General features: G+C 38.3%; 1 protein-coding gene across 1 annotated transcript in view; it reads right to left on the reverse strand.

Annotated features, from left to right (window-relative positions):
• The window catches only part of MIPEP (mitochondrial intermediate peptidase), a 65,913-nt gene that overhangs the window by 34,621 nt on the left and 8,670 nt on the right, over positions 1-22,622 (reverse strand). The window contains exons 6-13 of the mRNA XM_066570935.1: positions 22,067-22,249; positions 19,273-19,429; positions 18,783-18,831; positions 18,071-18,131; positions 17,377-17,429; positions 3,236-3,389; positions 2,242-2,319; positions 1,053-1,257 (exon numbers count right to left, since the gene is read on the reverse strand). Coding sequence (XP_066427032.1) covers positions 1,053-1,257; positions 2,242-2,319; positions 3,236-3,389; positions 17,377-17,429; positions 18,071-18,131; positions 18,783-18,831; positions 19,273-19,429; positions 22,067-22,249 — 940 coding nt within the window. The remainder of the gene's footprint in view (positions 1-1,052; positions 1,258-2,241; positions 2,320-3,235; positions 3,390-17,376; positions 17,430-18,070; positions 18,132-18,782; positions 18,832-19,272; positions 19,430-22,066; positions 22,250-22,622) is intronic.

The raw sequence follows: 22,622 nt of genomic DNA on the forward strand, positions 1-22,622 counted from the left end.
AACACATGATTCAGCACAAGAGGAGAACTCACACTGAAGTGGCTATTTTGGGCATGTAAGCACTCCTGTAGCTCAAGATGAGCAAGGCTATATGAGTGGAAGGAGTGGGGGAGAGTCCTTAGCTGTCCCAAAGACTATACAGAGCTTATACTCAAGGAATTATTCAGTGTTGATCTGTTTTAACAATGTCTAGTAGTGACATACAATAGTTCAGTCAACTTTAATTTTAAATGGACAACTTAAAAAAAGACTATTTTGCCACTGAGTGCAAAGCTATCTTTTGATAAAATATTAACATTAACACCCCTTTGTATCATTAGTATAAAAATGGTAAAAGATATTAAAAAACTAATTCTTCAGACAAGGGATTCACAATCTCACCTGTTTTGTAGTTTGGTTTTTATTTTTTAATAAGTAAATGTCTACTGCACTTGAGATTTCCAGCACACTATTATAGAAAAGAATATACCAAGCTGTCCACAGGTAAAAATAGTAGCATGCCAAGCAGCCTTAGCCAGCATGGGTGCTTGACCTGTTTGCCACAACTGCACAAGGTTATAGAAGCCAGAGACCTGCCAGCCAATACCCTTACTACTCTTTGGAAGACCTGATTCACTTATTTTCCTTCATTCATTTTCCTAAGTCATTTCCAACCCAGGATTCAATGTGGTTTTACAGTAGGTACAACCTATTTCCCAACCTCCAACTATTCCAATGATTATGAACTCCACATAAGACAAACTTGAAAGAGTGGATACCACAACAGAATAAAGATCAACAGTACATAAAAAAGAGATACAAACACCTAATTCTTATTAGAACAAGAATATTCACAATGTTGTTTGATTGAGTTTTACATAATATCTGCAGATTCGATACTGTATTCTCAAATCATCAAGGGTATAGAACTATTAACATGACAACCATTTTTGGTTCATACTCTTTTTATTCTTTTGTTCTGTTCTATTTTTAATTTTTTTTAATCTACACCTTTCTTCTGGAAATTAAACATTTCACTAAAACAAAAAAAATCACAACTGTAACTTTCTTACCAGTGACATGTTGGTACCGAGTTCTCCCCAGCATAGAATGCATAGCATGACCCATTTCATGGAACAGATTCTCCATCATGCCAGGACTTAGTAATGTTGGTGCACCCCTTGCTGAATTGGGAAGGCTCAGCATAAGAACAACTACAGGTAGCTGGTACTCTCCATTTTCCTTTAGCCTGCCTCCTCGAACTGTAAAGTGACAGTCCTTTTCAAGGCAAAAACAAACATGGACAGCCAATGTCATTGTATCAGTGATATTAAAACAATGATTAAATTAAACTAAACTGTTAAATCAAATCAGAACATATACTCAGCTACACAAGTAGAATTCAGTGCTGCTACTGAACAACAACACTGTTCTCCAGCCTTACCATATACCTCAAATTCATAAAGAAATTACTTTGTTCCATAAAGGAAAGGCTGTGTTGCTTCTAGAAAATAAAATTGTTTCTTTATGTTTTACAATTATCCAAACCGTTCAAACTTTCTAACAGGTCTCACTAGTGACAAGAAATTTACTGATGTGTCAAATCCATAACGTACAGATTAAATTCTCTCCTCAACCTTCAGCAGTAACTTCTTTATAAAATATACCACACAGCACTATTAGTATCTTGTGAATTACTAGCAAAAGAGTTATATATTTAACTAATGCAGATTTAAAGTTTGTCCACTCATCACCTCACTAAAGGTGGCAATTTGCAGATGCTTCTGCTGAGTGAAGTGTCTACTGTTCTGCATCCTATTGCAAATATACTGGCACTAGGTAGTGACTGAGCCACAACAGTTAGAACCATCTACAGTTTTAAAGAGAATTTAGAATAAAATTAGTTGAGTGTAAAGATTCGAAAGTATAAATGTCAGATTGTTTCTACTGGTAAACAGTAGGCCAGAAAACAAGTGTTTAAATCTCTACCATTTCTCTAAACAGAGTTCTCTAAACATTTTGTAGCACCTGTTATTTTGTGCCACAGAGTCTGAGCTCAGCCTACTGGGTTTTGTTTTTAAATGAAAGCTTGCTCTAAAAAATATTTTATCTAAACCCACACATGAAGTTACAGACATTCCCTGTTTAAATTTATTTTAACATGAGGAAAGTTTTACTAAATTTATATTGAATGTAAATAGCACTAGTGCTACAGTCATTACTTATATAAAACCCAAGCTGAAGTCAGATCATAAATGTTACCTGATGTGGTTTATCAGGTCGCTGGAAGAAGTCACAATAGATGTACCCTAGCAAACCTTCAGTTTCGTGAACAACAGCCTGAAAAAAAAAGGGTATAATTTCCATAGTGAAAGCACTGATAATGTGCAAACTGAAGACATAATATTCAAATCCCAAGACTTATAATGAAGAAATAACAAACAAACTGGGAATAATTAATATAAAATATTTTCTTTATTTTAATTGAAAATAAATATATGGACAAAATTCACATCTTGTATCTCAAACTACAGACATTTCTGCATTTCACTGAAAACTAGTCACAGATTAGTATTAAAAGTACTTTCTGTGTTAAAAAAGCCCACAATTGACAAACAGAAGCTGATTTACCACAGAAATAAAAACAGAAAGAGTAAGGAGTAATTATAAATTGACCCACAGTATATAAAGAACAGCATCTCTTGCTGGAGTGGAGAAGATCTGACAATGAATAAATGTAGGAAGACAACAGAGGAACTTGGGAACTTGATGAGTAAGTTACTGCCCAAGTTTTGATTTCTACCCTCCCCTAAAAAGAGGGCAGAAAAATAAAAATCAATCTCAAAGTAAAGATGACTTAAAGAGTAAAAAAAAAAAAAATGAGGCAAAGACACATGACAGCTAGGACACACATCTCCAGCATTCTAGTCATCTACGGTCATCTACCGACTGAAACTAAAACTAACAGGGCCCATGCAGAAAGGTGCAACAAAAATCTCCAAACAGAAAATGTTTCTGATTCAGGCATTGTTGACACAGAGCTATTAAAAGGCTATAAAATACCAAACATCCAAAAGGCACTTAAAGAGATGATAAAGCTCTTGAGGTCTAACTTCAACTCAAATTAGACAACTACTTTGTGTTTTTGATAGGTATCCAAGTAATTTTTTTTTAAAGTTTGATTCATAGCTCACAGGAACACACTATCTTGATTATCTTCCCTTTGGTTTCAGATGCTGGGAACAAGAATACTTACCAACTTTCGAACATCTTCAGACCAAATCTCTCCTCTCTTTGTCTGTTCAGCATAGAGAGAGATCCCTAGGAGCTGACTGAACAAAGAGTTCAAACCTTCCATGCATGCCCCAAGAGAGAAAAATGGACAATACAAGCCAGGATCAATGTTGTACCTAAGGGAATACAAGAATCCCAAACCAGTCAGTCAGCAGAGCTACATAAACTACAGTACTCACCTTCAAGCCACAGGATGTCACAAAATACACCAGCTCAGCCCAAAGACCCTCAGCGAGCATGTTTGGCTTTATTTTTCAAATAATGAAACCAAGTTACAGGCACAGTGCTTTGCAGTACCTCAATTATTATTTCAAATCTGGATACCAAATTCAACAGATGTTGACTATGATTTTGAGAAATGTGGTGAACATGCAGCCCAAACAGACCATGGCAACATGATGGGTGGCCAAGCAGTGGCTTTTGATACTCAAGAGGCCACTGGCACTTAAGTGCCTTTCCCATGCCAAGGCTGCATCGTGTGACTGATCAGAAAAACAAGCTGGCTTTGGCTGTGGTGTAAGCCAAATCCCCAGCTAGGGCAGGAAACCAACTGGTAAGCACTGCTGACTCTGCCGTCTTGCCTTTCACTGCAGCAACAGAGACACCAAGTAGACACAATCACCTCCCACACAAAAATCACACCTCAAGCTCTGGGAACTCTCTTGAACCATGTAAAAAATACCTTACAGCTGCAAGCCACCTGGAAATTTCAGTATGTGACATGGATTTCAAACATGGCCAACACAGTTTCCTGAGCCTAACCTCAACCAACTAGGTTCAAGATGTAGTACAGAAGACACTCATAGGGAGGAAGACATCATACATCTGCATGCATACACATAAACAGAATGAATAAAAAAATTCAAAAAGGAGTTCAGAGATGTATGCAGTCTGTAGAGGGGTTTACACTCCCTGAGACTCTGACCCTAAAAAGTAAACACACTACTTGATACAAACAGTATCAAGCAAATAAAAGCTTTGCAAAATTACACCTTTAAGCAGCTGATCAGCACCACACAACCCTTTTGAGGCAATAGCAAAATCAGAACTGGAATCTGCTTGTAGCTGTGTGTGTGCACCCCAAATGGCAAAAAATACTCTGTCTCATTTCACATACAAAGCCCAAGCGTTATTTTATGCTATTTTCTAGGGTCTGAGAGTAAAGACTGTTTAACTCTAGACAATCACAGTCACTGAAATTTAAACATGCATCAGATAGACTACAATAGCTGGACACCAAATATGAGAACCATGCTGTTTTAAGGCCTGGGATCAAAAGGCTTAGTTACAGACCAGCTGTGAAAGAACCAGATAGTCCCTACCCACACACCTACCCTCCCTTCCTTCCCACTCCCACAGAGAAGACCTGAAAAAGAAACCCACTGGGGATCCTTCATTTGCTGAAGTGCTGCTTACAACTGCAGCTCTGATTCACTGATGGGCATCACTGAGCTGTGAGGCACAGCAGGTTGGGGTTACTCGTCTAAGCCATGATATAGTGAGGTACAAGATTTTGCTTATTTTCACACCACAAATGCAAGAAGCTAAAGTCGTGTATTCCATTCTATTTTAAACTATACTGGAACACAGAAAATAAAGCAGATTTTGCTTCTACCAAACAAACACAGTTTTTCAAGAACTTCACACAAATTCACACACTGCATGCTTCCATGTACATGTTTTCCCTCTTACTCAAAAAGTCATTACACCCAAGGAATAAGCATGATATAAATCACTTTAGATCAAGTTCAATAGAAAGACTGAAAGCGAGTCTCTAAAAGAAAGCAGAAGAGATTAGTTAATTTTCATATAAACCACAGAAATTTGGAGTACAAAGGACATTGACTGACACAGAGAACTGTCCCTTCCACTGCGACATAAAGAATTACAGGGTATGTGTTGAATATTCTAAGAATTTTTAACACAGTAATTCCTAAGAATTGAATGCTTTCAACAGTGGCCCTTTTTGGAAAGCTTTAGCAGGTAAATCTCAGATGTCTCCATACTTTTATAGAATCACCCAGTGATTGCCTTCTTGCCAGACTGTTACCATTAAAACTGAAACACACCACTAAGTGCTTCAGACCTCCCGATTCTGCTCTGAAGCTCTCCCTGTGTACAGACTACAAGACCAGTTAAAACGCTCCATCTTTGGCAGCAAATCATAACAACCTCCATAATAGTTTAGAACTGGTTTTTGTCATATCACTTTAAAATCTTGTACTATCATCCTACATGCCACTATGAATAGTAAGCTGTAATTCAAAGAATTGCTTCTTTAACTAATATCAGGCTACAAAAGTACTGTCTCAATACACAGCACAGACAAGCTCAAGCGGCTTCGTTGCACAAGGGCTCTTTGCAGGGCTTTTTTGCTGAGTGCATTTCAATTAGTCCTGCCAAATCTATGCTTATTTGCAAAGCCTGCACACCCTCCTCCCCCCCCAGACATCCAGTATCATCCAGGATTCCTGTGCTATTTCCTCCCTGCCCAGTGGGAGAAGAGAGACAAGCGTACAAGGTATTTCAGGAAAGAAACATATGATATAGTACTACAAACACAGACTTCAGTAAATCAAAATTTAACACTACCAACAGCTCACATTCATAACAAAACATCAGATTTTCACAGCTGCAGGAAACTAAAACGTGTTGCTCCCAACAGTGAGTTCAGCTACAGGATAAGAGAACATGAAAATAATAAGAAATTAAAGAACAGCCCCTTGAAAACATTTGATGAAATTAGATAACTTTTACACAAGAAATAAGAAAAATCAAAAGATGTGTAGAGACTGCTCAAAATTTTTTAAGAGCAGAATTTTTCTTTTGATGGACCAGTTAACCCTGGAAACCGTTTCCAAGTACATGAAAGACAAGAAAGTCACCAGGAGCAGTCAGTATAGATTCAGCAAAGACAAGTCATGCTTAAAAAGACTTGATAACCTTATATGCTGAAATAACTGGCCTGGCAGAAAAGGGGAGAGCAGTGCACATCACCTCCTTGGACTTCAGTGAGCCCTTTGACACTGTCTCCCATAAGATCCTCACAGAGAAGCTGTCAATGTATGGGCTGGATGAGCAGACAGAAAACTGGCTGAATGGCAGGGTCCAAAGGGTGTTCAGTGCCACAAAGGCTGCTTGGAGGCCAAGAACCAGCAGTGTGCTCCAGGGGTCAGTACTGGGTCCAGTCCTGTCGTGTCCAGCCACTGGCAGAACTGTCATCCAAACTGGGAGCAGTGGCCGATATGTCAGAGGGTCCTGTTTCCATCCACTGGGACCTTTACAGGCTTACAGGATAAATGAGCTGATAGGAACTTCAAGAAGTTCAAGAACTTCTCCACTGCACCTGGGGAGAACAACTCCAGGCACCAGTATGTGCTGGGGGACACCCAGACCCAGCAAGAAAGGAGTTTTGCAGACAGCGACCAGGGGGTCCTGGTGGATACCAAGTTAAGCATGAGCTAGTGAGGGACCCCTGCCACAAAGAAGGTGACCAGCACCTTGGGTGCATTAGGAAGAGCATGGCCAGCAGGCTGGGGGAGGTGACCCTTCTGCTCTACTCAGCGCTGTGTCCAGTGTTGAAGTGCTGTGCCCAGTGCTCAACTCATCAGGAAGAGAGGCACAGCCACACTGTTGTGCCTGGGAAAGAGAAGGCTCAGAGGGATCTTAATAAGGAGTATAAATTCCTGAAGGAAGGGTGCAAAGAGGAGAGAGCCAGGCTCTTTTTAGTGCTGCCCAGTGACAGGACCAGAGGCAATGGGCACAGAAAGGAACACAGGATGTTGCATCTTAACATCAGCAAACATTTTTTTCCCAGTGAGGATTAGCAAGCACTGGCACAGGTTATCCTTAGAGGCTACAAAGTCTTGCAACTTGGAGATACTGAAAAAGCTGCCTGGACATGATCGTGGACCCTCAGCTCTAGGAAACCCTGCTTTAGCAGGGGGCTGGACCACATGACCTCCACAGAAAATTTCCAACTCCAACTACTGTGTGAAGATGTCATATGGAACCTAGGACTAAGAGCACACAGCTGCAGCATGAGATAGATTCCAGCTTTATCAGAGGAAGACAATGTTTCATACTAATCATAAAGGATTATCACATTCAGTTGAAATACTGGATCAATGTGTTTGCTGGAGGGGTGGAACAAAACAACCTGTGAAACAAAGTTTGATTTCATTTCAGTCAAATACAAAGATATGTACTAGTGAGACAAAGCAATGATACTTCTTCATGGATAGAACAGCTGACACTAATATATTGCAGGGAGAAGATCAATGCCTACTTCTCATTCTCAGCACTCCTTGAATATGCACAATGTCCCCATGACCCCATCCCAGGATGAAAAGTATGTGAAGAAGGCCTTCTGATAAATACTTTGTAATATACTGTCACTGTCCAAAGTGGGGAGAGGGGGTGGGGTGGTGGCAGGAAGTCAGTCTGGAATAGTTTTGTCCTTTGAAAAAAGCATGATACTTATCCACCCCTTCAGAAAAATAGCAGCAACAGACTATAATGCCTTAAGGCAGACTCCCCAGAGGAACTAGCCCCCTACTCTGGCTAATGTTTGAAGATGTCACAATCTTGACATTTTGAGTACAATGAGGTCCTGACTAAACAAACACTTTAATAGAAACTACACAAAGTTAATGTCAGTCCCTTCTGCTAGAACATTGCCAGGATCAAACCTCTCCCACATTTAATGAAAGATGTGTGTTAATATTCTTCTTGCCAATGGAAAATTGAAAAAAGTTTTGAAAAACAACATTTTTTTATACAGAATGCCAAAACAAAAATGTTTCTACTTCTGATCTCAATTGTCCATTTCTGCCTTGCCTATTACACCAGTGGGCAAAACAAATCAAAGCTGAAGATATTGAAAAACCCTCAAATACCACTAGTGTCTTATGCCACAGATTCAATATTCAACTCACTTCTGGACACACCTGGCAGCAGTCAGCAGAGATTATTATACCTTGAGTTATCTGGCATCCACTGTTTGCTAGCCAATGCAATGTCCTAGGAGTTATGCAGAAAGGAGTTAAAACCCATAATACAGTGCAATTATCCCAATCAGATTATAATAACCAATAATACTTCAAAATGAGTACTGGGTAGTGGAAAAAAAAAGCTACTCCTCCAAAAAGTGTGTAATACATCTTCAAAAATCTTTGTCTAAATACCAGTTTATACCCACTAAGCAGTAATCATTCCAGACACCAAAACACAGACCTAATTCCCAAGTTTTGAATTTGGTCCTACCTCATACATGAACTCTATTTTCACAAATTAAGTACAACCAACTCTAAGTGAAGAAGACCTAACTCCAAACTTGCACTGATTCCAGGAAAACTTTTTCTTTGGGCTTACTTAGGAACAGCAATTAGCTGAAATCTCAGCTATCTGAAACTGATGTTCTATAACCAAAACCTCAGCTCCTGGAATTATTACTGATAGATGATCTTGCCTTTCAGCAGCAAGAGCAAGCACATGACTGACTCTTTTCTGAGCCCCCACCTTCAAGATTTAATGCTACTCACTGAAACATAAAAGGTGTAACACTAGGTAAGATTAGAAGACAATGGGGAAAAGGGGAAAATTGAAAAGATTTGAACCTTCCCCAAAAATAAAAATACTCAATGAACAGAACAGGAAATGCTGCAATCTCTACTAGATCTCTAAAACTTAAATCTGGCATATGGATGTAGGTAGAAAAGTATTTGGAAGAGTTTACAAAGTAGATGCTCCCTGTTGAAGATTCTTGGTTGATTTCAGTCATTCAAATGGTAGCAGTCATTAGCAACTTCATGGTTTCCAGATGAAAAGAAAAAAGCATCTGTTAGCTAGCAAATGATTACCCAATCTCAGTTACTGACAGCTTCATCTCTTAGTGGGACTGCAAGAACACATTTCCCAGGCACAGTATTTTGGCATTCAAATTCACACCAATCTAAAAACATGGTAGCTCAACTTTGGGCAGCAATGGGGACTGTGACAGCAATCGAAACCTCTCTTCCCTCAGGCCTTTCAAAGAAAATTCTCATGCTGTTAAAGGGTCTCAGGTTGTATCTCCAAAACACACTCTGACCTGGGCTAAATTTTGTAAAAGACCACATAAAACTTTAAGATGAAGACTTCTCTCAATACACTCCTTTAGCATTTTAAATTTCCCAGTAACAAAGACAGAATTTGTGTGTGTAGGATGGAGAGCCTTTTTGAGGACTGATCCAAGACTGTAAAATTAATTTCTCCTGAAGCTAAAAGGAAAACTCAAAGTTCCCCATCTTCTCTCCCACTTGGTGCTTCTTTGATCCCTATTCTTTCAAACATGAAACCAAGTGTATTTGTAAATGCAGACTAAAGCTTCCCAACAAAACCCTACCAAAACCAAGGCATTCCTGCCTTGGCAAGAGGTTGGACTAGATTATCTCCAGAGGTCTCTTTCAACCCTAACAATTTTGTGATTCTGGATTCCATCATACATTACTTTTCAATCAACAGAATGAAAGCACAACTTCAGTCAATGAATTAGCTGATACTGACTCACTCTACATGAAAAGGAGCAGAACTTCCAAAGTGCTTTAGCTTAGCCTGCCCTTGAGATGCTCACTAGCCAGAGTAAAGCTATCTTCATAAACTACATGTTAATAAATGTTGATGACCCTACTGTGCATATATTTTTTTTTATTATACTACATGTTAAAGCAGCATCCAATCTAAGACTCACTTTACGCACAATTTTCAAGCTGTTATCTAACTGTAAGCTTGAACAGTTGTACAGCTTTGTGACTTCTATTTAAAACAAATAGTAAAAAACTGAAATAAAACTGCAAGAAGCAGCTGCTTTATTATGAGCACACTCTTTGGCAAGCAGCCTCCACATTTATTCAGACAAGTTATGATTTTATCTCCAACAGGAAGTGCACTCAAGTATTTTTGGGAAAAGAAATCAGAAAGGAAATTATCATGACCCACACTGAACTACAGTAAGAGGCACTCTGCTACCAGTAAAACTTCTGCTAAGGGTTACTGCTACTAGGAAGAAAGGTTAATGTTCTGGAGACAGACAGCATTTAGTGACAATAACTACTACAAAGGAGACCTGGAAGACAGGTTTTCTTGTTTGCTGTAATTTGCAGCCCCAGAAGAGCAGACAGACTCTTCTGCACATGGCAGAGTAAGATCACCAGAAAGACATTGATTGTACTGCTGTCTCCAAGGCTGGCAAACACATGGAAACACGGTTACAGTATTTCCTAAGGAAGAAAAAGGATTCAGGGCAGCTAAGCAAGCCAGGGCAAGAATCAAACACCCTGTCTGGCTACCCTTTTGCTTAAAATGTGAGTTCTGGGCCTTAGGATGCCCATGTCACCAGAGAAGGGCGGACACAAATATTCTGACACTTTCAAGCTTCATAAGGTACCAGTTAGAGGGTAACTAGCACAAGTCTAGAGCTCAGCTATGAGCTCTTGCTTCTTGCTGGAACTTAGGCTTCCCTGACTGGACTGCATGTTGTATAGTTGAATCCCAAAAGGATAAAGAGCACAGTACTTTCTATGGGAATTTGCCTTTCAAAATGCAGGCAAAAGAGATGGATCTCAGATGGTGTTAACTTTGCAGAGAACTATATACTCCAGTCAAAAAGATTTCTTACCATGTAACATTTCCTCTAGTATATCCCCAGTAAAAAAAACACAGGTATGGATTGATTTTTGATATTTGCAATTTACTCTGCTACAAAAAGATTTTCCCAACTACCCTTGAACTTGAGCACATAAATTTTTCTTAAACCATTATGTGAAACTTAAAGGATCTGAATGTAATTCTGGAAGAACAGGAAAAGGAAATATCAAAACTTCTATCCGTTACAGACATACACACACCCATTAGAAAACACAATGATTAATCTAAAAGAAGACTTCCTGAAATCAAGGATTTTGTACATGCCTAGATACTAATAATTTATTTTTAAAAGGTTGCTTTTAGTTTTGATGTAGGAAATATAGCGTTTATGTAAAAAAAAAAAAGGGGGACAGCAACACACATTCACCCTGCATAAATCAGTAACAGCATCAACAAATATATACATTAACTCCTCTACAATGGAAAAGAACATTTTCCTCTGTGCCAAACTTTCAGTTAAGCTGCTTTGACTTAAGATAAAAATCAAGACTCAAAGATGTCCCTTTTATTGTAATAATGAACCTTAAATTAATTGTTTCTCCTGTAGAATTGCATAACTCTCATGCTTACATGTCGAAAACTGTAAAAGACTGAGACACCAACTTGAACATAATAGGTTTGCTCTGCATTCATTTTGCATATTCCAGTAACTTAATTCACTCTGAACATCTGATTTCAAATGCCAAAGCATTTGTGTTTATAACAAAGCCCAAGAAAGAATGAAAATTCTAATATACTCTATGTCAGAATGTGAGCTAAGTAACTTTACAAAGAGAAATCTCAGTAGCCTCCTAAAAAAAGTAGAAATATCAAAGAAAGCTGTAGTTTCTTTAATGTAAATTCCTACTTCTTATTAAAGGATAAACTACATTTAAGAAATCCAGACACTTTACTTTCACAGTTTGCAGCCCAGCAGTATTTTTAAAGAGAAGCAAAGTAGCCAAACCAATTAAAAAAACGATTATAAAAAGAAGTTAACTGACACAATGAGGTTTGGTTATTCTTCAAGAACAGGAGGCTTCAAACAAAAAGGCTGTGCCCCTGTGAGAAACAAAGATGTAGTATGTGATTATAAATAATTATTTCTAAGCTTCTGTGACTTCACTGAGTCGAAATAAAATGCAGACTCCTAAAATCACTTTCATTTAAGCTGTGTCTATGGAATGAGGCTAAGACTGTTTTGTGCAACATGACTTTCATCTATTCTATTAAGAATGCTTTTTATAAAATTGAACATTAGGGATATTTGAATCAGGATCACTGTTCTTCAGAACACAAGCATTCAGACTCAACAATTGCAAATTAGCTGCCAGGCAAAAATTTTTATTGGTGGCTATTATATATAGTCCCTGATATATCCTGACCTCTTTGGGGGTTTTTGTGAGAAAAATTATTATCCTGTTGACATCCACAAAAATATAGACGACAAAGTTAACTATCTCTAATAAAACAGATCCTGTCAAACTTTCAAAGAAACTTGAAAAGATCTTGTTAGTAAAGATAAAAGTAAGATGAACCCCTCGGGTTAACTTGAAGAGATCAAGACAAGGAAAACCCCTTCCAATTTTCATTACATGCCAGACTATGAAACTTAATTCTTTACCTAAAGGGAGGCTCTGAACCATGACTTATAGAAGACTCTGGATTTCTTAAAAATAATAACAATAATAATAATAGAATGCCTTTGTACTCTCATCAACTATAAAGCAGCACCTGTATTTCACATTCCTTTTTTCTTTCTGTTAATTGTACTTCCTAGAATATTTTGGAGGAGGTCAAGGGGTACTTTAGAATATTGGTATCAACACTATACCCAACTTTTAGATTTGATTTAGTTTTCAAATCAACAATTTCTTTGTTCTTCCACAATGTTTTGAATAAAGAAATAATTCTTGAAAGTTGAATTCTGCTTTACAGCAATGCTTTTCAGTAACTTTCAGATTTTCCTCCAAAAAGCTTAATCCACCAGCTTTAGTGACTGGTGAGTTAAAGTAGACTTTCTATACCTCCATTAGTTGATTTAACAGAAGGCATGCCTTACCTTTCTTACAAATAGTTTGTTACACAAAGTTCTCCTCCTCTCTGAGCACTTTGGTTGAAAGATTTCCTAGTTATATTTTGCATTACATTTCCGCTTCAGCTTTCAAACTGAACAGAGTGACAGTTTTCTCACATGTTCTGCAAAAAGTCTGGGCTATACTTCCACATGGCATTCCCAAGACAGAACAGTCTTTCATAAAACTAAAAGTAATTTTACAAAAAGCAGCCATGAACAAGTTTCTTTACTAGTAACTTGCAAACCTCAATATTAATTGCAGCTTTTAAGAACTTGTGAAACATCCAGTCACTTTTTCATACCTTGGTACTTGGTAACCCTCTGAAAAAACCCAGAAATGGAGCCCACCCTCCCCTGAAGCCAGTAAACCATGTATAGTCCCAACAAGAAAGGAAGTGATTTATTCCTAATCTCTGGCAGCCCCGGATCCAAAATGCCTGCAGCTGTCATGGTGGCTTCTCTTTCCTACACATCAGGAAACAAACTTATTTTTGCACTGATCTGTAAGTACTCTGCAAGCACATCACAGCTTCAAGTGGAATAAGACCTGGGACATTTTGGCAAAAATCCTAACAGTGAATTACAGCCAGTGAAGTCAACTCAGCCTGGCAAGAACCACAGGTTAAGGAAACAGAAGTGAATACCAAATACACAAAGCTCACTGCTGATGGTTCTCAAGAACACTTCTGCACCTCTGTCAGAAGTGACTAAGCGCAGCCAATCCTACCTTCAAGGCAAATGGCTGATCTCAAAAAGTCTCTCACAGCATTTTGTGGTGATTTTCTGTTGTGTTTTTTTCTCTGACCTGGAAGAAGTCAGCAGGACTACCACATCTTTGCAAGATCAGGGCCTTGAGAATTATAGCTGCACTTACTGAGAAGTAATGCAATTTCATTAATACTTGGGTACTTGTCTGCACTAAAATGCAACATTATTATTTTTATAATATACACATTAGACAGCTTCTTACTTGTTAGATTCCGAAGCATGTCCTAGCATTCACTGGTTTATTACCCTTAGCCTGCCAAAATTCTTGAGGTTCTCCTAATTACTCTATCTTCTTTTAAGACACTACTACCATGAATTTCAGACTTTTGTCTCCTGTTTCTCTTAAAAGTACATTTATACCGACATGTATTTACCCTGTCCCTTAAACTATAGCTACAAAAACATTACACTGTCTTAAGTGTAGCCAGAGACGCTACTTAACATAGGCTGGGAAAAAAAAAAAAAAGGAACATATCCTGTTCCCATCAACAGGAGGCTTACACTTTTGAAGTAGGATCAAGTTTCCAGGGAAAAGACTTGGTGAAAGCTGACAGAAAGAAAATTGTTGCGGCCGGGTTTAGACAGAACAACCGCAACTTGCAGCTTGAGTCTGGAGCGCCTCCTGCTGTTCAAGGGACAGAACAGCAGCAAGGAGCGGTAACGCCGAGGAAAGTGACAAAAACCAACCCGATGCGACAGCAAATAGCATCAGAACTCTACAGTCCAAACGCATGAGGGCATTCTGCATCCTACAGAAGTAAACATCTACTTCTCAGAGCTAGTTATTAGAAATCGGGTGAAGGATTTGTTACTTTAATACTGCTACAGTAAAGACTAAATGTATATTTACAAGACAATATATATACATAAATTTAAAATACACAACACGCTGCAAATATAAAATAGACACATTAAAAACATGTCACGAGTTTTAGTGTCATTTGAGATGTAGCTGGTCAAAATCTGGAGGACTAAAGAGGAATGGCTGAATAGGCCAACATTTTCAAGCAGACACACGGTCCCATAGAATATTTCTTGCACCCCCTAGTGCTGAGTTACTTAATTAAGAACCGAATCCTCATAGTCTCTTTCTTTATCCCTACATTTGTAAAGATAATCTGTATCTCATGTACCTGACAATACCTAGAAAATGATGAGTCTGTACTTCAGCTGGAGCCATGGTGACAACAGTAGTCCAAAGGGAATACCCAAAAGCATACATTTGCTTCCCTATCAACAAAAATGTTTTACTAAGCAGAAGAAAAGAGAATTTCCTAATACAAAAACCTACCATGCAAACTACTACTGAGTCCCAAAACATGAGAGACAAATACATAAGCCATGCTATGTGCACAGCACTACTACAAATACAACCATGGCATTTCTGTTAAAGACCTAAAGCTAAAAGTAAATTTCTTCCAAAAGAGAGAAACCCTTAGAGAACAAAAAAAAAAAAAAAAAAAATCTAACAGACTAAACAAAGAACAGGAGAAATGCATGACAGTTAAGTGCATCTTGTTTTAAAATATATTTTGTGATTCCAAGATGAAAAAATGCAAAATATAATAGGACAGAAGTAAAAAAAATATTTATTGAGCTTATAAATAAAAAAAAAGAAAAATATATATTTTTAAAAGCATTCCATAATTTTCCTATGGAAAAAACCAACCAACCTAGGAAAATAACATCACTTTTCCTTCGATGCATAATTTAATACTGTGAGATAACTGGGTCAGTTAAAAAAAGAGTAACAACAAATAGCCAAAAGTCAAACTCCAGCCAAGCATCAAGGCTTGTGTGACAGATACAGTTCTTATCTTCCAGTTACAAAAGTGCTGATCTGAACATACCATAGTATCCACAGGGCATTCAAGAAGGGATGTGGTCAAACAAGGAAAGTACAAATAGAAGATAAAGAATAGGAGATTCCCATCTGGGTAACAGGGCATTTAGGGCAGAGACATGACAAGGTATATTCCCATCCTCTGGCTGTTGTATGAATACTCTGACTCCTGCCTAGTTTCACTCATAGAGCACAGTCTTTGAGACTGTGCAGGGGAGCAGTTTTACTTTTCAGAGCCGAATACCCAGCGTCCAGTACCCTGTTAACCACCCACAATATGAGCAGAATAAATGTAAAGCCTTGTTCAGGCAGTTAGATCAAACACTTTTTCCAAAAAGGCAACTATCCAGAAAACAGGCCCATGAAAGATCTACACTCTTGTGTTAAAGCAAAGCAGCTCTGCACACAATGGAAAGGAAAACTACTTTTTTCCCCTTGTCTTGTAGATGCTTGTATATCTGCCAGAAACAAATAGTCCTACCCAAGCTGGAGGGAGAAAAACATTGGGCCCCAATCCTGGATTGTAACCAGGGAGGCCCTACACAGATTCAAGAGACTCTTCACACTGATCCAACTTTCAGACTTGGTGCCTGAATAGAAAAAAATAGCAAAGATACACTGCCAATGTCTAGGTCTGTTTTACCTGCAGCTCTTCCTTCACAAAGACACCATGCAATTCTTAAAGTAACTTAATTGGGTCTCTTACAAAGCCCTCCAAGGAAAGGAAATATTTTTCTTTCTAATGCCAAAAAGAGCAAAATTATCTACTTGTGATCATCAGCAACTCAACCATGAGATTGTTAGCTTCATGAGGAGATCTAAGAAGGACAGTAAGACTAAGGACAATCAGCACCAGAAGACACTCTTCCAGGACAAGTAAAAAACACAGTGCCTTCTACACCTAATGCTCTAAGCCTTACATACCAATTCTGAAAACAACCAGGCCAGCTTTTAGCAATCCTTTCATGCTGTCTATACTACCACAGCTTTCTGATCCAGAGCAAACTACTATTTTAATCAGATACATCTAGTCTATGTTTGTTTAAAAACCAAAAAACTGTAAATCTGCAGTGAAGGAAGAATTTTTTTCTAAACCCCCTTGTGAGAGCATCACATCTTTCAATTATCTTTTCCAACAGAAACCTCAAAGGTCATTGCTGCTGATCTAATAAAGACAACATGCAGGGCTTACATCTTTCAGAGCTGACATCTCATTATGTGCAAAGGCACTATTTAGGTCTGTGTAAAGGATTTATTTCCCAGTCTTTGCAAGAGAGATAAGAATGAATTCTATCCATAAACAGTAAAGATTTATGGAAGAAGTTCCTATTTCAAGTCTGCAAAAGAGGATGAAGTTACACATTCAGTAAGAAGCACAATGAAGTTAAAATACAAAGTTGAATTGTATTCAGGGTTCAAAATTTATTTTTAAACATTAGTACAGCCCAGCTAAGAACTAAAAGCAAAACAAGAATAAGGATTTTCTATCAGTTCTAGAACTGCTTCGTCCTCTTTGATCTTCAAAGAAGGCCAATATTTCCTTGCAAAACAACACAGGAGCCAAAAACTTGTACAGGCATTAGAGCAGTAACTAAAAAATATTACAAACAACCCTCCCACCAGATAATATTTATTTTTTCATCTTGAGGTACATCTTCAAAGAAAGAAATCCTGTTTATGTTGAGAACTTTCTTTGTCTTTATTGCAAGGACACTCATTTACATTACAATCAGGAACATAAGGAGCTTACCTCTCAGCACGAAGGACTCCACTGTAATAGGGGTGATCCCATGGCATCAGCATCTGAAAGAGAATTCCAGCTTATAATTACAATAACAGACAAAAAGTGAACCCAAAGTAAAAGTTTTGTTTCACTTGAGTATTTTTGCAGTTTCAGTAAGTCATAGAATTTTGAAAAGTAATCTGAAACAGTTAGGGCTCAATTCAAAAATAGCATCATATATCATAACCTGAAAACTTTTTTAACACTTCTTGAAGATTGGTCTTCTTATTCAACTATATGATAGGACTTCATACCAGATTTCAAGAAATATACTCAGTTCAAATAAAAAGATAAATCTAGATATGTACAGCATTAAGATACATTCAATGTAGTATACAAACTGGGCTTGAATCTAACCTAAAGCAGAACCTTTATTTATCAAATGAGTCGATTAATTCAAAGCAAAGTGGTAGTTCCTTTCACAGCTTTATGTTTTGGTTATCTCACTATCACTTTGTATAAACCAACAGCAAATACTCAGTATTTAGTTTTAATACAGCAACTAAGTGGTCAGAAAGCATTTGAAGCCAGTAGAGAGAATGTTTCTAATTCTATTACATCTTATACACTGAAGTAGAAGTAATTGTAGAACATGATTACCTTATACTATTTTTTTTTTAAAGAAACAAAACAGACAATCACATATGGAAATGTAACTTACTGAATTGTGGGGATTGAGCTTCATCTTCATCTTTGTCATCATTTCAAAGTCTTTTTGAGTTCTGAAAAATATTTTTATGATGAAAACATTAATGAAAGATTTTTGAGCAGTGAAATACAGTACATGATGATATTGCACCCTAATAAAATGCCCATCATCAGAGATTTACAGTACTATATAAAATGACTAGATAAAATGGCAGGTCCACATACAACAGTAGAAAAACCTTTTCATTCTGCTTCTGCCATTCAGGCACTTTCAAATTCAGTCCCTCTTCCTGTGGTTGTACAGCTCAAAAGCATTTTTATTCTTACAATACACCCCATTTATACCCAGAGAGGAAACTGTTTTGTGCTGTGTGGAGCTCAGGGTGGCAAGAGGGACAAAGATGGAAATTTGTTTATAGGTGCAAAATGTATGGAGTTGTGCATATGGCAAGAAGACAAGGATAGGTGTTCCACACTTCAGCTTGGTCTTCCTGTTTGCTGTTAACTGCACTTCTTGCATTCAGTCCTGGGTGTTCTCTGATCACAGACACAGGATCTATTCTAAGCACACAGCTTTTTCTTTCTCTCAAAATTCTGGGGAAGTCTTGGTCTTTATTTAATCAAAGCACATAATAAGCAGCACTGACTAACTTATTATTGCACAAGTCTCTCTATTCTTGAAATAAAGAGTGTGGCTAAAAAAAAACGTAGCGAAAAAGGCATACCTTTTAGACAACTGCTCAGAAAGCTTCTCCAGAAATTGTCTTACTGTTTCTAGAAGGAAGGAAAAAATATTAAAATTATTCTTCCCGTCCCAAAGGATGTTAAATTTACATGAGATGGATGTTTAATTTAAAGGATGTTAAATTTACATTTACTATTCCAAATAAAAATTCCATTAGTTTTTTTTAACAAACTACTCCACTGACATTATTTTAAGAGAATCTAGTACTCCATTTACTTTGTTATGTGCTGAGATAATGACACCTTCATAATCTAAGAAGTGAGCATCAATTCTGAACTAAAACATCAGATCCTCCTCAGTGAGTACTGTTATTTACAGTGACCACTGAGTATGGCATACAGCAAAATGTAACTGCAATAGAACATTTCGCTGGAAAATTATGTGCAAACTTAGCTAAAGAAACGAACAACCTTTGGTCTCATGTTACATGTTTGACTTCTCAACATGTCCTTCCATACATGCCTTCCTACCTGGATTTTTGGCCATTGTTCCCTGAAGAGCCCTGTGGGCAAAGGTGTCATAACCAACCAGCTGTGCCAGGCTGTTCCTGCTCGCAAGCAGCTCCTCCAATCGAGCCAGCTGCTGAGTGTTTGAATGCAGAAAAATCTTGTAAGCAGCTTCCCGCACCTAATACAAGGAAAAAAAAAAAGTCACATTGCTACAGAGTGATTTTTAAGAGAAACAAGTGATGCAACTGAAGATTGGCATAACAGCTGTATTCCACTGATATTGGTGGGAAAAGGCCTAAAGTCTTTTAACAATACTAATTACAACTGCCTGACAATTACAGCTCTTACCCATTAAAAGTGGAATGAGGAAATGCAATGAGACAACCTAATAGATCAAGACTGCCAAAAAGGGTCCTGTTCTCTACTCCTGTCAACAGTCTCTCATCACCTCCCTCTTTCTGCCAACATCTGTGCTTTTCAGACCACTCTGTGGGCTGCTTTAACTCATTAAAACTTCTGAAAATAAACCCAAGTTGTTCTCTGCATATCAGTTAGGTTTGCTAATGGTAGAATCTGACAAGAAAAAGAGACAGGGTCAGAGGAGAGAAAACAGAGGAAGAGAAAAGCCTTATTTCTTTTGTAGTAGAAAACGATTAATCTGCCCGTCTGCCTACAAACTTTTTCCTTTTCTCATATTTTTAGTTTGGGTCTTTAGTTTGGGTCTTTTCATAACTCTGAAAAAAGAAATTAGCTGAAGACTCAAAATTTAATAAAATGCTTTTATGTTTCACAAGCCAATCACCAATAATTTTATTTCTACATATGGAATAAGCTCAAGAAATCCAGCAACAACTTATACTTGCCTTCATCTGAACTAAGCCTCACTCCACATAGCATAAGTGAAGAAAGAACCCTGAAATGTTTCAATATGCTCCTGATCCTAGAATTGTAACTAAAAGTCTAGTTGTAACTAGAAGTCTATGCCACGGCCATATTTCAATGAGTCTAAACTAATTTTAAATTTATAACTCAAAATTAATTCTTTTTCAGAAAAACAACATTATCAATAACTAAAGTAAGTTTTTTTTCAGGATAATCGAGGTTGGATGGGACTTCATGAGGTCTCCAATCCAACCTCCTGCACAAAACAGAGACAGCTATGAGCTAAGACCAAGTCACACAAAGCTTTTTCCAGTCTGGTCCTGAAACCCTGCATATATGGGATAGACAGCATGACCTCACTATTTCACTGCTTGGGTATCATCAGCAGGAAAAACTTCTCCAACTGGCATTTCTCAACTTTTGCCTTCTGACACTTGTTCTCCTGTCATGCACCATGCTGAAGAGCCTGGCTCTATTTTCTCCATGACCTCCTTTGTAGGTAGGAAGGAGAGGGTGCTGGCAGGGTCCCCCCAAACCACCCCTGCTGCAGGGTGAACAAGCCCAAATCCCTCTGCCCTTCCTCACAGTGGAAGCACTCCAGTTACTGCCCATCTTGGTGGCCTCTGCTGAAGACACTCCTGAAGAGTGGGGCTACAATCTCACCGCTCAGTTTCTAAGGTAAGCCCATGTGCTGTTGGCTCTTTGCTGCCAGGGTCACTGCTGGCTCATGCTCAGCTTGCTGCTCACCAGTACTGTGGGCCTTTGCCACAGATCAGACCCAGCCAGGCAGTCCCAGCCTGACCTATAACCAGGAGTTCTCCATTTCCAGGTGTATGATTTTGCTCTTGTCCTTTTTGAATTATGTAAGACTGAACCATTATCCCAGCTCTTAGGCCACTGAACCATTATCCCAGCTTTTAGGCCACTCTGAATGTCAGCCTTCACCTTCAAGTGTATTGATTGTTCCTCCCTATTTGCTCTCCCCTGCACATCTGGTAGGCAAGCCTTCTGTCACTTCCTCTATGTAACTGATAAAGGTGTTAAACAGGGGACCCAGGATAGACTCCTGCAAGAATTCTTCCATTATGAGTCTTCCTGTAGGGTGCATGTCAACCAACTCTCTGATCCTGAAATTGGTCTTTTTACCTATCTGACTGTCCACCAATCCAGACTGCAATCTCCTGCCTTGGACTAAAGTCACTGATGCACACTGAGGCAAAAGCAAGTGATGAGCATCTCAGCCTTATCTGTCTGCTGCCACTGTCACCCACCTTACTCAGCACCTAGCCTACGTTTTCCTTGCTCAGGCTTTTAGTACCAATGCAACAGTAACTGCTTTCATTGCTTTCGATGTCCCTTCCAAGTCACAACTGCAGTTGAGCCTTGACTTTCCCAACATCATACCTACACATACAGGCAATGTTTCTACATTTCTCCTCTGGATCTTGTACCTTCCACTCCATGTATGATATCTTTTGGAGATGAAGCTTTGTTAAGAGTTGTTTGCTTGTCAAGCCTGGTTCCTGATACATCTGCTTGGCTTTCTAAGGATCAGGATGCACTGAGTATCTCACTACTCTCACACACTTGGAGGATGCTGCCATTAGAGAACTACCTGCTTTCTTGAGCTCCTTTGCCCTTCAGAACTGCAATTCATGGGATCCCACCTCTGAATAAACTGAAGTGTGCTTGCCTAAAATCCAGTCTGTATTCTGCCCCTCTTCTTCCTACAGCCATTCAGGATCTGCACAGCCATTACTTCATACCTGCCACTATCAAATATGCCATTGATTATTACATTCTATCAAAGTTGTTCCCTGTTAGTAATTACAGCATAATCACAAACCACATAGATTTGACTCACTAACAAGTCAAATAACTGATATGCACTTCTGGTATAAAGGATGCCAAAGTAAAGTCAGGGAATACAAACCAGATCATCAGGACAATCAGCATGCAGACCAGCAATTCGTAGGTAATTGCCTTCAGCTGTAAAATTGTACCGAATGTGCTCTGGCAACACATGTTTGTCAATCTTGTTGGGAATGTGAGTTCCTATCAGAAATTCGTTACATAAATCCAATATTCTGACATTGAGCTCGACTGCCTTTTTACGCTGTAAGAAAAATAAAGTACAAAACAATATCTTCAGACAGAGTACAAGCAGAACTCAAAGTTTTTAAACCTTAAAGGACTCTTTCAAAAATTAAGCAGAAAGTACAACACTTAAGATTATACCTACAGAATCAATAAAGTCATAATGCAGGGCAAGTCAACAAGACCAGATGCTCATAAAGCATTGAAATTTCAAAGAAAAGGCCCACGTTTCTGCAGTACGAAAATATATAGTGGAGTTCAAGTAGAAATTACACAAGCTTTGCTAACTTGTAACTGATTGCTATGTAAAACTTTGACTAAAAAAAGAAGCATTTTTAAGAGAGATACCCTAAAACAGATAGAGAATAAAATTCTCTTTTTCCTGTTTGTAT

The sequence above is a fragment of the Molothrus aeneus genome, chromosome 2, assembly GCF_037042795.1.
Source record: "Molothrus aeneus isolate 106 chromosome 2, BPBGC_Maene_1.0, whole genome shotgun sequence".
NCBI lineage: Eukaryota > Metazoa > Chordata > Aves > Passeriformes > Icteridae > Molothrus > Molothrus aeneus.